The 17733-nt window shown below is 34.6% G+C and overlaps 1 protein-coding gene across 1 annotated transcript in view; it reads right to left on the reverse strand.

Moving 5' to 3' along the window:
• Window positions 1–4662: 4662 nt before the first annotated feature.
• Window positions 4663–17733, reverse strand: part of LOC150099575 (cytochrome P450 4V2-like) — a 38696-nt gene continuing 25625 nt past the window's right edge. Inside the window, exons 6-9 of the mRNA XM_090403465.1 lie at window positions 11755–11881; window positions 10616–10810; window positions 10242–10415; window positions 4663–4764 (exon numbers count right to left, since the gene is read on the reverse strand). Of these exons, the coding sequence (XP_090259591.1) occupies window positions 4663–4764; window positions 10242–10415; window positions 10616–10810; window positions 11755–11881 (598 nt within the window). The remainder of the gene's footprint in view (window positions 4765–10241; window positions 10416–10615; window positions 10811–11754; window positions 11882–17733) is intronic.

Consider the following 17733-nt stretch of genomic DNA (forward strand, 5'->3'; position numbering starts at 1 on the left):
CTTTGTTGCATCTAACCTTTTCTTAAAATACGCATCAACATTAAAAAAGTGTATTAATAAAAGTAAATAAAATAAAACAAAAAATAAATTAAATATTTAATTGCAACAATAATTATAAGTATGGTTCGATTGTACGGACTGATATTAAATGTGTTTTGTTTCCTTAAGATTTCGATTTCCGAAAAGATCATTTAAAATAATATACTGCTGGTATATAAGGATTTCCTTCAATTAAAAGAATCACACAAAAGAAAGAAAGAAGCATTTGCAAATTCAAGTATCATCGAATTATAGGGGAATAAGATGCTTTTTACACATCATATTTCTTACTTTATTTTCTACTTTTTCTATACATTCTTTTTCAAGTTTATTTTCAGATACATAAGTAGAAAGCATAAGGATGCAAAATTTCAACGCTTTCATCTTGATCGTGGAAGCCAACAAAAGATTACACTGAAATATAAGACAGCTGTATAAAAACTGATTATGATTTACCCAGCAGATTCTTCACAATATGAAATAAGATCACGGATTTCGCTTACAGGTGTATTAATAAAAGCATATTGCTTTCCGATGGATATCTCGAAATTATCTGTTTAAACGAGATGCACGCAATATTCTTTGATGCAGAAGAATATGACATCGTCTGTTGTATGAAAAGAGAACCATCGGAAAACTCTAAACACGAAATACTGTTAAATTAAAGTATTGCTAAAATCTTGCATTATTCGTTACAATGAATGCTATTGAGTCAAAATGGGTAGCAATATAAAACACAATCACTCTTTTTTTTAATCTGACTGGTGATATATTTAATTTAATTTAAATTAGGAAAGGAAGAGAAATAATAAATTTATGAAACCATCTTGCTCATAATAATTTCCCTAGTATGATAACATATAGTTACCCCTACCAGCCATATTGCTGAGAGAATAGAATAGATAGATCGAAACTTAAAGTGTTTTTGTGCGTTTGATTAAAATTCATTGAATATATTGCATGATACAAAGGAACTCCGTGCCTTAACAAATAAAATTTAAGGCTTTCCTCAGGGGCTATTATGGTCCTACCATATATAATATTTAAACGAATAACATATGTACACTTCCTACAAATAGACACATATTTCAGTATGCAAATGACAGCACTGATTGTAGACTGTGCTTGTTTAGAAATCAGTAGAACAAACGGGAGACTATAAAAATCTACTTTACACGACAATCTTCAAAATAGTGAAAAGACTCATTCAACGCCGATTAAACATCCAGATTTCAATCGTTATCTCTTAAAAAAAGTAATGACTTTTTAGCGGAAGATGGTTCAAATCTAAGATTTTTAATTCTCATTACGCACTGATCGTGGAATTCTTTTTACAGTGATATTGTCTGGTTGTAGAAATCACAGTAAGTGGACACTCACGTTAGAATACTGTAAATCGTAGTCTAAAGACTTAAAACACTGTTGCAGTAAATCTACGGACTTTTCCAGAAGTACACTTCAAGTTTAGAAACATTTAAAGGGACAATACTCTTTATTTTTCATGTTACTCATCAAAATTGATGATCATTATTAAATGATTCTAATTTAATGAGGATCATTTTCAATTTTTAATGAACCCCATTAAAATTGAAGGAAACTGTTCAAATCATGATTTGATTAAGTTCCACATTTTACATAGGACGGTATCCATAGAACTTGCTTTATCTTTTAAGGGCATCTTTCAATAATAATACTTACACATGTTACATGAAAATTTTCGTTTTCTATCAGTAATTCATTTTAAAAACTAAACAGCTTAAATCTGATGTTTTGAATATCGAACATTAGTGTATCAATGATTGTAAATATCACTTAATTGGCAGCTGTGTTTGAGGCAATCAACCAGGAGTAAATAGCCCTTTTTTATGCATAATAATTGTGCTATTCTTATGCACGGACTAAATTTCCTATTAAATAACAAATATGTTATACAAATAAAATTATAGTCGCGATTTACCCAATACAGGTTACATTTGTATATATTTGGAACACAAATATAATTGTTTTCATTTTACTCTCGACTGTGATTAGTAATAATTTTACCCTGTTTACTGTTTACTGCTTGTCAATATAAATCACTATGCATTTCATTTCATTTTTACTAATTTTTACTATTATTATTATTAATGGAGTTAATAATATAATATTCAACATAAAGGCCCTGATAATGATAAATTCATCATTTTCCCAAGAGATTCAAGAAATATACCAATACATTCAGCGATACTTTCAGCTTCTGCATGTAATTGGTTCAAATTAGAAAACACTAAGCAAATACGACTGGTGGGAATGCTGTACTATCTCATGCTTTAATGCGATGAGTTAGTCGTGATCTCAAGAATGTGCACATTCTTCAGATCATCACAAAAACCATACAATGGTCCAATATTCTCTGAATATTAATGGGCCAATTTTGTCTGAATTTCACAGCAGTATAATGAACACGTATGATAACAGCTGAAAGGTGTGCATGTATGTGTATGTACAGGCACTGATTCCCAATTCCTTATATAAGTTTGGGGAAAGATATAGAAGGGTAGTGAAACATTCTCAATGTGGATAAAGTTCATTTCAAATTAAAAGACAATTTGCACATATGTGAAACACGAATAAGTAGGAATCCAATAAAATTCAGAAATCATTCTTCTGCGCTATGAGCAGCTATGGTTGTATTCGTATTTGTAAGAAATTGTCTGCCAACCATATCTTATATTTCATTACCAGCATTGTGAAAATAGTCGCGCACGATAATGTTATTATAATATATATATATATATATATATATATATATATATATATATATATATATATATATATATATATATATATATATATATATATATATATATATATATATATATATATATACACACACACACACATGTGTGTGTGTGTAAATATATATACTATAATTAATAATATTATATTATTATCATATTATTATAATTCTTATTACGTTCATCTCGTCTCTGAAATCAGGACGATACCGTGTTCTTGTTAAGAATTTTTATTCGTGATGTGTATGTATTATGGTATTTGCAACTTTATAACTCTGAAATTAACCAGCATTTCTGTGAGGAAAATGAAGAAGAGTTAGGGATAGGAATTATATTTACAGAAATACCATATAAAAATAAATGGTGCGAAGTAGAATGAAAAAGAATACGGGAAGTACTTCGAAAAAAATTTACGTCTTAGATTCAGGCAGTAGTGATTAGAATAAGAGAGGGATACGCACTAGCTACGAATATATACTTCTTGAATAACAGGCTGCTTCTCCAGACTATTCATAATAGAGTAATGTAGGCAAACTGAGAAATGTGAAATACAGAAAGGTATTTGAATGTATAATTAATGTCTGTGATTAACAGAATGCTCTAGAAGGAAAACTAAAGGAAGAAGGGAGCAAGAATTTTTAACCGTGAGAACACAATTGATAAAAATAGAAGGAGACGATGATTCTTAATTAAATGTAGAAAACAAATCTGCGACTTAATTAATGTTTATGGACTAGGAGGAAGAGTATAGCGGTATACAATAATACCGGTAACTGCCTTTTGTATGTTTTTCAAGAAAACGGCTTGGTTATTAATAACACCATGTCCCAACAAAGTAAAATATAAATTCACTATTGATCGAGAGAAATATCTTCAGATTAGGACAGCATATATTAATATGTAGGTGCATTCGAAATAGGAAGTGATTACTATTTAGTTTAGAGATGGATAAAATGGAGATCGCACAAAAACGAAATGATTCTCGTAAGATTTATAGATATTCAAAAAATAGTACATCTCTATTAAAATGTGAAATAAAAGAAGAAGACGAGAAGAGTAGAAAACAGAAGAATATACAAGACATCGAAATCATCTGGAGCAGTTGAAAATAAAATAATGGAAAGAATACAGAAGGCAGGCATCATTGCAAGCTTAATGATATGAAGGGGAAATGTTTTTTGCCTATTGAAAGGGATAATTAAAGCAAGTAAAGATGGCAAACTCGGTCTCCGAATTGAAAAAAAGAGTATTTTGTTTTCCTTGAGTATTATAATGTGAATCCCAACCAGAAAAGGAGTTTAACGTATCGGTTATTGATGCAATAGATAGGTTGATTATTAAATAAATAGTGAATCAGGATCTACACTGCTTTATGTCTTCAAAAGATAGCCTCAGCTAGAGCTATGAAATCAGAAATAAAATATGGGCAAGGTATTATACAATTAACGCCATCTTATGGGTTTATGTGATAATTCAAACAGAAAAGATCGAATGTAATTGGATAATATCTGTTTGAAATGCGCTAAATAATAAAGTAGGACTCATCTTGCGTTCTTTATTAAATAAAATATTAAATTAATGTATATTCAATAAGCTTCGAAGTGCTTTCAGTTCCGAGTGTATCTTATCAACACTGATAATTTATTTCTCCTGTAATTACTGTAGAGTACTGTACTCGTTCAGTTTTATAAAGAACAGATCAGTCTTATAGCCTTTATCTTAAACAGTATATTTCAGACTAATTTTATTTTTTAAAATCATATTAAATATCAATACATTTTGACAGATTTTACAGTCCTTTTAAAGCATGAATTCATCGCAGACAGATTACTAATTAGTCATTATTTTAATTCTCTTTTACATTTTCACATTTCTCATCTGGACAAGCATCTTCTTCTGATTCGCTAGATTCTTTGTTACAAGAGGCAAGTTTCTTCATCAGGCACTCCTAAAATAATAGAAATTATATTATTAATTTATCCCCTAACAGAAGCATGAAAAATAATTATAATTGCTAACATGCGAGTGTGGGGTCTTATGTGTACTGAAAATTTATATAAAGATGAGCGTATATATAGAGGGTGGTTCAAAATTCCAAGTACAAATTTTGAGGGGAAGTAAAGAACATCCAAAATCAACCATATTCACATAGGAAAGTATGACCGGAAACGCCACCTGAAGGTACTAAGAGGAACACAAAGATCCAGAAATAACACAAGGCAGTAAGTAATGTAAAAAATTTTAGTAGGCGTAACTGAATAGTTCAATAGTAGTTGGATACATAATATGGTAAACGAGGTGCATATCTGCCATCTCAGCGTTTGTAAAACAACGCATGTTCTTCGTACAACGTCGAAAGTTTGAATAAGGAAGCCCCAATTGCTCACCCGGAGGGATTGGAAACAGCGCCACCTATCACTTTGGTGAGTTTCCGGTCATGATTTCTTGTGTGAATATGGTTGATTTTGGTGTTCTCTACCTCTCCTCAAAATTTGTACCTGGCATTTTGAACCACCGTATATATATATATATATGTATATATATATTTTTTTTTATGAAGAATTAAATGACTAGAACCGAGATTAAAGTAAAAAGGTTTTAATATAAACACACTACTAGATTATATAAATGTATGTATGTATATACATATATACATATGTATATATATGAATTCTGCATTACTTCAACCTTCATTACTTCAACCCGGGTCTAACTCCCACTGATGAAACCTCAATAAAGGTCGAAACCAACCGGTCTGGGTAGTGACTCTTCCCATTATGGGGTGATTTGCATTATGGGATACATACTAAGGCAAGTGAAGTGAAGTGAGGTCATTAGCCTTTATACACAAGTAGCTCAGACGTGAATATATTTCATACGTGAAACTTTGTTTTGCTTCCTTGGGAAAAAGGATTAAAACCAATAAAATTTCTTGGTATCTTTAACGTATAATAAACCCGATTTAAAAAAATGTATACACACAAACACACACACACACACGCACGCACGCACGCACATATATATCTATAATTCTATATATATGCATTTTTTCGTAACGGTTTCTATACTTCATTGTGAATACGTCGTACGAAATACATTATTCATGTCCTATATGTCCGAGGTTACTATTATCGTCATCTTTATGTATAAGCACCGCCATAAAGTTCGTAGACAGTAACGAAAACCATAAATACCTGTATATTATCTCTCACTTTGCTCTGAGCCATTCACAAATAAAGCAGTCAAAATTGATTTCGGCAATCCATTCCACTCACTCAGCACTTCCAAGCAAAAGATCCCGTCCTTAAAATCTTGCGTAGTATCTCACTTCATTTCCAGGAATAATAACCCTTGTTTTACACACACTAATCAAGTATTTAAAATATCCGCCTTGTCAATCCTATAAAACTCTTTAAGCAACGTATATGTCCCCCCCCACCCCCCCCCCCCCCCACCCCCCCCCCCCCCCACCCCCCCCCCCCCCCACCCCCCCCCCCCCCCACCCCCCCCCCCCCCCACCCCCCCCCCCCCCCACCCCCCCCCCCCCCCACCCCCCCCCCCCCCCACCCCCCCCCCCCCCCACCCCCCCCCCCCCCCACCCCCCCCCCCCCCCACCCCCCCCCCCCCCCACCCCCCCCCCCCCCCACCCCCCCCCCCCCCCACCCCCCCCCCCCCCCACCCCCCCCCCCCCCCACCCCCCCCCCCCCCCACCCCCCCCCCCCCCCACCCCCCCCCCCCCCCACCCCCCCCCCCCCCCACCCCCCCCCCCCCCCACCCCCCCCCCCCCCCACCCCCCCCCCCCCCCACCCCCCCCCCCCCCCACCCCCCCCCCCCCCCACCCCCCCCCCCCCCCACCCCCCCCCCCCCCCACCCCCCCCCCCCCCCACCCCCCCCCCCCCCCACCCCCCCCCCCCCCCACCCCCCCCCCACTGAGAGTTATGGTATCACTTAGTTACATTTTACACGAATATTTGCTGGAGAATGCCATCATATTAGTACATCAATACTTAGTACATCATCACCATCACGAACCATGGCCATACTGCCCGTTGGTGTCCGATGCTTCCTTCACTATTTTCTTCCATCTTTCTTTGTCCAGTGCACAGTGTCGCAGTTTATGTACACTCATTCCACACTAGTCCTTTATGTCGTCTATCCAGTCTCTGTAGCAGCTACCTCTTCTGTTTACACCATCCATAATACTAAACATGAATGTTTTTATCCACGGGTCCTCACTCATTCTGCAAATGTGTCCAAATAATTTCAACTTCCGTTTTATAATCATCTGCATTAGATTCTCTTTAGGTGGTATCTTCCGAAGAAGCTCTTCATTTGTGATTTTCTGTACCCATCTTGTTCTAAGAGTATTCGTGTAACAAGTTCTTTTAAATGCCAAAATTCGTTTTCTTCATTCCTTATTAATCACCCATGTTTCAGATCCATAGAATACACCACTAAAGATGCATGGTTCCAGTATTCTTAGTTTTGTTTGCAGGCTGATCACTTTACTTTTCCAGCTGTTATCCATGGCCTTCAGATTTGTTCTTCCTTTGCAATCCTGATCTTTATTTCTTTACAGTCCAAATGATACGTCGTTTTATTTCCCAAATATGTGAATTGTTCTAAATTTTCTATATCAATTCCATCCACTTGTATCTTTTGTTTCATGTTCTTCTCACCAAATACCGTTGTCTTTGGTTTGTCCAAGTTCATAACAAGTCGAAATCTTTTCCATTCCTCATTTAACAGTTTCAATGTGTTTTGTGGTTCTCTTTCGGCTTCTTCAATAATAACAATGTCATTTGCTAATTTCAGATTGTTAATTCTCATCCCATCCACTGATATTCCTTTTGCATCTTCCTTCATTTTAACCATTCCTCTTTCTAAATGTGCGATGAAAATGTTTGGTGATATTGGGTCTCCCTGTCTAGTACCTCTGTTCCCCAAATCATCACCTATTCTAACTTCTGCAACTGAATTCTTATAAACATATTTTAATAGAGGTATTAGTTTTCTGACAATTCAATAGGGTTTCAGCACTGCTAATGTCGCATTCTGGTCGATACTGTCAAATGCCTTCTTGAAAATCAACAAACCAAGTATATATATTTTTTTGTTTTTTCTTCTAGATTTCTCTGCTATTAACTTCATTGTGAAAATCTGTTGAATTATAGTTCTGTCTTTCCTAAATCCTGCTTATTAATCTGCAAGGTATGCTTCCAATTGTGTTCTCAATCTGTCTGTCGATATCATCATCATCTATTTACCAAGGTGACTTGTCAAGGCAATTGTTCTATAGTTTTTACATTCTAGCTTATTTCCTTTCTTGTATAATGTTACTAATATCGATTTCACCCACTCCTCTGGCATTTTCCCTTCTTTCCATACCATATTGCATAGTTGGTGCATTTCTGTAACCATACTTTCGCCACCATATTTAATAATTTCTGCAGTGATATTGTCGTTACCAGGACTCTTGTTGAGTTTAATTCGTGGTATTGCTTTTTCTACCTCTTCTCTTAAAATATCGATATCATACTCACTACCTGGTGGTGATATCTACTTCAATTCTTCAGTCACTTTCCCAACGCTTTCTAAATCTAGTTTTTCTTCATATAACTCACTATAGTATCTTGTCTACCGCTGTACAATTTTTTCTTCATTCATCAATACCTTGCCTTTTTCATCTTTAATTGTGATCTGTTTTGGTTGTCACCTTCTATGAAAGGTTCTAATCATTTTTTACACCTCCCTAGTTTTATGCTCTCCACACTAGTGTTCTATAGTACTGAACTGGACTTCTATCCATTTCATCTTACCCATTATCCATTCTGACTGCTTTTTTCACCTCATTACACTTTCTTCTAGATTGTTCCTCCATTTGTTCTGATGTATCCCTTCTTATCTTCAATATTCTTTTCTCCTGAACTAACGTCAGTGTTTCTTGTCTAATCCATTTCTTCTTGATCTTCTCTTCTTCTGGTACTGTTTCGTCAACTGCATCGTCTATCATCTTCATTACGCCTTTCACTCTTAGATTCGAATTTTTCTCTTTGTCTCTACTTTTATGTTTCTCTTCTAACTCTGTTCTGTACCTTCTTCCTATTTCTCCTTCACTTATGTGTGCTGTATGATGATGGGGTTTATATTTCTTTTTTAATTTCAACTTGATGTTTGCAATCACTAAACTATAGTCCGAGTTTATATCCGCTCCTTGAAAAGTTCGACACTGCTGTACTGATGTTATCCATCGTCTTTTAATCATAATCATATCAATCGTGTTCTTGGTTTTCCCATCATTTGATCGCCAAGTCCATTTTCTACATTCCTTTTTCTTTTGGAATCTTGTGTTACAGATCATTATATCGTGGTGCACAGCAAATTCTAACATTTTTTCACCTCGTTCATTTGTTTATCCGAAAATATATTTTGCCATGACGCTTTCCCAACCGTCATCATCTATTTTGACTTTGGCATTCCAATCTCTTTCAATAATTAGTACATCCTGCTTGGGTATTCTTTACATTGACTATGTCATATCTTTGTAAAATAAATCAATATCCTCATCTGTGCTGTAAGATGTCGGTGCATATATCTGGACTATTGATATATTAAATGGTTTTGCAAGAAATCTTGCTACTATGATTCATTAATTGACTGGTTGGTATCCTAACAGTGTCTCTCCAGCTCTTTTGTTAGGAAGGAAGCCAACTCCTGCTTTGTGCTTGGTGGTGAGTTCACTATCTTCTAAATATGATTAAACAGGTAATCAGCAGCTGTTATGAGCACTCATATACTACAATTCCAAACTAATAGGATAAATCATTCTTTGTTTTTATTCATTCTTTCCACTGAGCTTTTTTCTAACATAGTTCTCTACTGAGTTTCAACAGAGTAGCATACAAGTTTTCCAGTCATAAGTTAGCAAACCTCTTTTCCGTCAACTTTCTACTCATTTATAACATTAATTCTCTAGAAGTTGAACAAACTCTTGCTACGGATGGTCATAAAAATACCTGTTGTTTAATTAATAGAAAATAGGCGAATATTATTCTTTGTTTTATGTGGAAATCAAAGAGAGTGTTTGCATTTTTCAGTTCATAATCAATATCGGTAAACTGTTGCTGAATATGAATAAGAACCGAATTAAACTTTTGGAGGTTCCCGTTACTTTTAAAGTAGATTAATGTAAAATTTAGTTTACAAGTAATGGGAACTGTATCTATTACCCTGAACTCAGTTTCTTAATAAAGTATACAAAATGAGATAAAATAGATAGATATTTCAATCTGATACTGTTCTCTATCAGTCTTAAAATTCTTAAATTTGTTTCGGATAAAAACACGGGCATTTAGTTAGAAATTCAAACAAGTAAAGCCTTTGGTTGCATTATTAATTTTTATATTTATATTGACGTCTTACTACCTTGATTACGCATTCCAAATACTGCATTTCTCTGAGATCTTCGTAAACAACATCTCGATTTATGTCATCTTGAAATATTTTCTGCAGTTCTTCTTCTATTATGTCCTGCACATCTGGATACAGCCCAATGCAGTAGAGACACCAATTGATGGTTGTTGATGTTGTAGCGAAACCCTATAAAATCGGAAGAGTGGAAAGGAAACGATATTATTAGAAAAGTAACACAAGATTAATGAAGATCATTGGAGTAATCAAACCTTATTAAATTCAGTCTCTTAATATTCGATTATTGATCTGTTTTCAACATTGTTCAACATAACATATTTTCAACATATTTTTGAAATGCTTTTGTAATAATAAAATATTTTTTTTACCGCTGCCATGAATGTATGTATTTCGTCATTCATATCTTGGATACTGAGAGCATTTTGTTTAATGTGCAGGTTCATCAAAAAGTCCAGAAACACTCTTCTTGTGTTTTCGCTTTTGCTGACTAGTTTCTCAAAATTAGCGTTGTCAGTTGTGATGTATTCCCTATTTTCGTACGCTGCTTTCTTGCGATTGATAACCTGATAAAAATGAAATGAAAGGTATACATAATTGCTAAAGAAGAAATTAGTCCTGAACATTTATTATAACTTTATGGAAGGTAATACAATATAGAAACGAATCTCTAATACAGAGCAAGCTAAAACTGTTTATTAGTATATTATTCTTTCGACAGTAATTTTTACTGAAATTTTTACAGAACATCGTATTCATTATGAGTTACATTTTGCATCATTTTATTTTATAATGTTGGTGAAGAAAAATTCATCAGTCGCACTGTAAAGTACAAATAAACATCTAAGCTATAATTTTATTATAATGTGTAACCAATCAGAGAAAGTTACATAAAAAATAAAAAAAAAAACAATCGAAACGTGCTAGTAATCTACTAACTCTGGAATTAGTAGAAAAAAGGGTTAGCAAAAGTTCCTCTAATGGACTACTGTAGTGGAAGTAAGACAGTTTTCCTTGGGCCACTTACTGCTATGGATGCTAAAGTCACCGCAACAAGGCTACAAAATCATTCTTCAGTTGCATTTATACACTTTACCTTAATAGCTCCTTCGATATATTATCTATGACAACTTTCCTATGGTTAGATATTTAAGGTATTCTTTCGATATTTTTTTTCTTATTTCAAAAAGTATATAATTTTCTATGTAAATAACAGAATATGTATTCGGTTATATCATTGGTATTACAGTGTAGATTTGAAACTGGCTTCATTGATCCAAGACATTGTTTGTTAGGTTTGTACTTTCAAAAACTCTTTCTTTTGAATTTGTGTTCTCAAGATTCCATTTTTAATGCGATAAAGATCAAGTGTTATTCTTTTGATCAGTTATTGAAATATTCCAGAATGTAGGATTTTCTCTGGGAACATTAGATTTCTTAATAGAAAATTGTCAGTTAAAATCAAACTGTTGTTGCTGAAACATATATGCGTTTAACGTATATTACTTACCCATTTTACGAACTGGCGGGCGTTGTTTAGGCACTCATAATAGCGTTTTCCATGACGTGATATGGAATAGATAAACTCGCTCCAAAACCACGGCTGGATCATTCTTTCGCAGGCAAATTCTTGTAGCCTGTATACAAATGAACAGATTATCGATCTTGTAGAATTGCAAAGGAACTTACTGAAATGTTGTGTCTACCATTTTATTGAAATGACTGATTCTCTCAACACTACGAAATAAAATTTAAACAAAATAATTTTTCTAGCTATTTACCTCTTTGAAACTTATCACAAATCGTTTTGTGAAACTTATCACAAAAATTAGGATACCTTCGTATTAAAAAAAAATCATGCTCCCCTACATAAAAACGAAGAGAGTCAGCTGCACCAAATTTTAACTCATTTATGTGAGCCGAGTTCGGTTCTTTCTATGGATAAAGGACAATCACCATACGTAACGTTTACTGAGGGTAATCGTAAATTTACTGTGAACATACGAGTTTATTTACGGGTAATTTTTTTTCTAGTATGTTAAAATATTGAGGCCGATAATTCAAGGATTAGAATCTTACTAAAATACTTACGAATAGTAAAGAGTACATTTTGTAATCTATATAAATATAACGAATGAACTCCATATCTGTCGTGGAAAAAAAAAGTCAAGCATAGCAAACATCTATTGCAAAAAAAATACGCCTAAATAGCTTTTCATTTGATTATAGTAGTCCCATTTTCTTTTATTGGAATTTAAACAACGTGATATTTATCATAATTAGTGGTTCTGACAGGCACGAAAGTGCCCATGACTTTCCAATTATCCTTGGATTTCGTGACTATACTTCTAGGATAAGTTGCTTAGTCCTATGCTTAAACGTATTCTTTGTGCAAAAGAATTTTATAACTACACATTATTATTATTATGCGTAATAATGATAATATTAATAATGATATTAATAAATAATGATGGAGGATACCTACTCTATAGCTTTGACACCACCACTGAATCCATCAACTACAACTAACCGCAACTACGCCATCTACTGTCCACCACCACTACTCTAGTATTTCCACCGACAATCACAAACATCCATGTCCACTGAGGGATTCGAATCAGCAGCCTTTTGGCTGGAGAGCGGATACGCTAACCACTCGGTCAGTAAGTCCGGTGTGATCATCAGACATGTTACCGTGAGCATTACAGCCGACATTTTATTGTACGTCAAGTTGTAACTGATAAATTGGAGTGCTAATGCGATGTATGAGTGAAATGCGCTCATTGGTTCTTTAGTTGATTGTTTAGCGAGAATGAAAATTTGGAGTTCCTGGGATGTGGAATTTCCATCTTCGTTTTCTAATTCACCATCAGTTGGAAAGCCCTTCTGAAGATTATTTGCATTCAGAGGGGATTCAAAACCACAAATGGATAACTCATGTGAAAGATGTATGGGTTCTAATATGGTCTCAGATGTAATTTTACAAGAAATATTTCACTACTTGTTGCAAAACGCTTCAGTAGGAAGTTTACATCTTGAGATAAGAGGTCATTATGATCACACGTGGTTGCTATATTTATTATTACAAATTTCAGAGAAATTCGTATCGATTTGTCTGTTTATATGTAGGCAGAAAAACAGATTAATGCAGCCTGTTGAAAGGAAAATTTACATATTGATGTCATTGTCAGGAAAAGACGTACTCATGTTCCTTTCAGAACTAACTTTAACAAAATATCGGTACTGTGTTCAGTTTACATACAATATATCATTTATTCCTTCAACCTGAGGACTGATCACATTAATCAACTATGTATTTAATTCTGGTTCCATCCCTTCGACTTTAGTTTTATTAGCAATAATTTGGTGCTAGGTTACACTCAGTATATACTTACTGTCCTTTAACAGTGTTATTCCTCTAAATAGAGATAATCACATAGTACTTCCTATTTACATAGACACTGTTTTAATTCTTTATCTTCATGTTGTTCTCATTTCTGTTCTTTTTTGCCTCCTCTTCTTTCAGTGATGTCTTAATTTCTTACAAGTGGTCTTGCCTTTTGTTTTTCTCTTCAGTCTATATTTATAAATTTTTCTTGAATTAATTATTTAGTTAAAATTTCTTTCCTATACAATTTTGTCATTTATCTCTGTATTCGTTGAACTCTTCATATAACGATGGGTATCTGCCTTTTTATATGTAACATTTAAGTTAGATGTATGAAAAGACAATATTAACAGGCACGATTCTTTTATTTCCCTTAGTTTAATAATAATAATAATAATAATAATAATAATAATAATAATAATAATAATAATAATAATAATAATAATAATAATAATATAACCCCCCGAAGGAACACGGCCTTGTCGTGGAGGAGGGGCTTGCGTGCTTCAGTGATGTTGAGAGCTATTCTGGCGGTTGCATAGCTGCCACCAGGGCCACCCTTGTCAGGCAGGTCTCAACTGAAGAGCCAGACTAAGTGTTCCATACCCCATCTTAATAGTGAAAAGGAAGAAGAGATTCATACCGAATCAGTCGACGCTCGAGTCATCAAGGACTGCGTCAGATGTTGGGGATCCTGGGCATCAGGCGACAAGTGGGCTACAGGACCCAGCTCTCCTTGCTGGTGGGCAATCAGGGCTGGAAGGTGAAAAGCGACTGGAAGAAACCAAACGTAAAAAATGGACTGTAGAAGAAAACAGAGAAATTATGAAATGTTTTTACAGATAAACACCAGAAACAAGAAGTTTCAGAAAGAGCGTATGCATTTAATTTGGAAACAAAAATTCCCAGAATCTGCAATAAGAGAACAAAGACTTATGGACGAAAAGAATTTCATTTTCCGTAACAAAATATTTACTTAACTTGAGCTGTAAGAGTTATGTAATATACCAACAACTTCAGTAACACTAAATCATTAACAGGTAGCTACATCAACCTTTGGAATTCAACTCAGTAAACATCAAGCTGACGACATACCTCAGAAAGTTTTGACAGAATGGCAGTGTAAAATTAAGTCAGGGATATTGGAACATATGAACTCCATAAACGACCGTATAAGATTACCGCCATTAAAAGCTTCACAATAATCTAAGCTAAAACAGCTCTTCTTAGACGCAAATGCTGTAATTGAAACCATCACAACCAACAGTATAAAGGAAACAAATCAGCTCTTATACAGCACAGCCTATATCATTTCAGTGAAGCTTGGTTACAAACCGAAAGAGCAAAACCCTAGTATGAAACAATCTGCACCATGGAAAATACGGTTTGTACGAAAAGTCAACAGGCTTCGAGCTGATCTAAGCAACTTAAAGAGTTTTCAAGCGACCTTCTTTAGAAAGGTTGGTTGAAAATAATAACATAAAAAACAAACTGATTAACACATATAATTTGCCCAACAAAACAATTGCTGAAGTTACCGAAGAGCTAAAACAAAGAATTACAGCAACTGCACAGAAAATTAAAAGATATGAAGCAAGAATAAACCAATGCGTGCAAAATATGCAATTTTGACAGAACCAACGTCAGTTCTTCCAGTCTCTCCAGAGAAATGCAAATGAAAACCATCATTCACCCGGAAAAGAAGAAACATTCAAATTTTGGAAGTCAATTTGGGATAATCCTATTGAACGCAATAAAGATGCTTCATGTATTTAGGAAATAGAATCAGAAATGAAACAAAAACAGATGCAAAATGTCATTATCACTAAAGAAATAGTCAGTTCCCAAGCTAGAAAATTAAAAAAAACTGGAGTGCACCTGGCAAAGACGAACTACATGGATTTTGGTTAAAACATCTAACCAGTCTACATGATCGAATGGCAGAACAATTTAATTATTTGTTGCAGTCTGGCTCAGTGGAAGACTGGATGACATCTGGGCGCACTTTTCTCTTCATGAAAGATAAGCATAAGGATGCAGACCCAAGTAACAATTGTCCAATAACATGCCTACCAACTATGCTTAAACTGTTCACTGCAATCATAGCAAATTCCATATACCACTACTTATCAGATAATCCGATTTATCCGATTGAACAAAAAGGTAATTTTCAAAAGTATAGAGAAGCAAAAGACCAGATCCCTATTAATAAAATGATTCCTAATTTAAATGATTCCTAATGAAAACCTAATTTAAACATGGCATGGATAGATTAAAAAAAAAGAATTCTATTCCCTCCCACACTCCTGGATCCTAAAATCCCTACAAATATTTGGAATTAGCAAAAACATATGATCGTTTCTGGCTTCTGCTCTGATATCATGGAAAACAGCATTAATAGTGAATAATGAACGATTTGGAGATATCAGCACTAAACGTGAAATTTTCCAAGATGATTCCTTGTCACCATTGCTCTTCAACATTTCTTTGATACCTTTGTCTATGATTCTGAAGAAAACAAAACTTGGGTATGAAATTCCTAAATGTAATGTTAAAATTTCCCATCTGTTGTATATGGATGACTTGAAGCTTTATGGAAAATCGGCCCAGCAAATAGATTCTTTATTGAACATAGTTCGTATTTTCAGTCAGGACATCAAAATGGAATTTGGTTTAGATAAATGCGCAATTTTATCTATTAAACGAGGAAAAATTAATGACACTATCAATTTTAATTTTGATCAAGAGAAATATATAAAAGCTGTAAATAGTTGGACAATATCTTTGAAGTTGCACCAAGTGCACCGATAACTATTAGAATGACTTTGGTGTGTTTAAGCCACAGTCGGCCAACTTCGATTGCCAAATATATATACAATTTCAGCTGACGAACACTATAAATACATAGGAACATTAGAAGCCAATAATATTCTCCACTCGAAAGTTAAACAACATGCAGCATCAGAATACATCAAAAGAGTTAGAAATATTCTGAAAACTAAACTAAATGGATTAAACACAATTAGATCAATGAATTCTTGGTTTATACTAGTGATCCGATACACAGCTGGCATAATAAATTGGACAAAAGAAGACCTGGACAAACTAGACGGCAAAACTAGAAAACTAATGACTGTGCATAATTCATTACATCCACGAAGTGATGTTGACCAGTTGTACCTACCGAGGAGAATACGTGGATGGGGTCTGCTGCAAGTGAGACAGACTGTGGAAGAAGAAGTACTTTGTTTAAGAAGTTATATCGACAATATCTCTGAGCAAATGCTTCAAGCAATTACACATGAGGGCCTTCTAAAAGCAACAGGAAACAAATCCGATTACAAAAAGGAACAACAAAAAAAATTGACGTGAACAAGACATGGCAATGGCTTTAACACGGATACATTAAAAGAGAAACAGAAGGATTTATTCTAGCAGCTCAAGAACAGGCATTACAAACTAATGCAATCGAAGCAAAAATTTTCAACATGAATAATAACAACAAATGCACATTATGCGATCAGGAAGATGAGACTTTAGAACATCTAATCACTGCCTGCAGCAAAATAGCTCAAACTGACTATAAATGCCGCCATGATCAAGTGGCTAAAATAGTTCATTGGCATGCATGCAAAAAATATGGATTTCCTACTTCTGATAACTGGTGGCAGCATAATAAAATAGAGACTGTATTGGAAAACGAACAAAAATTCTCTGGGACTTTAGAAAACAAACTGATCGACGTTTGGAACACAATAGACCTGACATCACGATTATCGAACATCGACAGGTTTCGATTATCGATATTGCAGTACCCAGTGATAACAACATCAACAACAAAGAACTGGAAAAAATACTAAATATCGAGATCTGGCAATCGAAGTTGGCCGACTGTGGCTTAAACACACCAAAGTCATTCCAATAGTTATCGGTGCACTTGGTGCAACTTCAAAGATGCTGTCTAACTATTTACAGCAATTGAACATCAACGAAATGACCCCATATGACCTGCACAAAAACAGCATTATTTGGAACAGTCCATATTTTACGACGCTACATGACGGACTATTCTTAGATTCTTGGGTAGAATCTGAATTATTC

Source organism: Typopeltis vanoorti, chromosome 14 (assembly GCF_054136105.1).
Source record: "Typopeltis vanoorti isolate ZY-2024b chromosome 14, IOZ_Tvanoo_1.0, whole genome shotgun sequence".
NCBI lineage: Eukaryota > Metazoa > Arthropoda > Arachnida > Uropygi > Thelyphonidae > Typopeltis > Typopeltis vanoorti.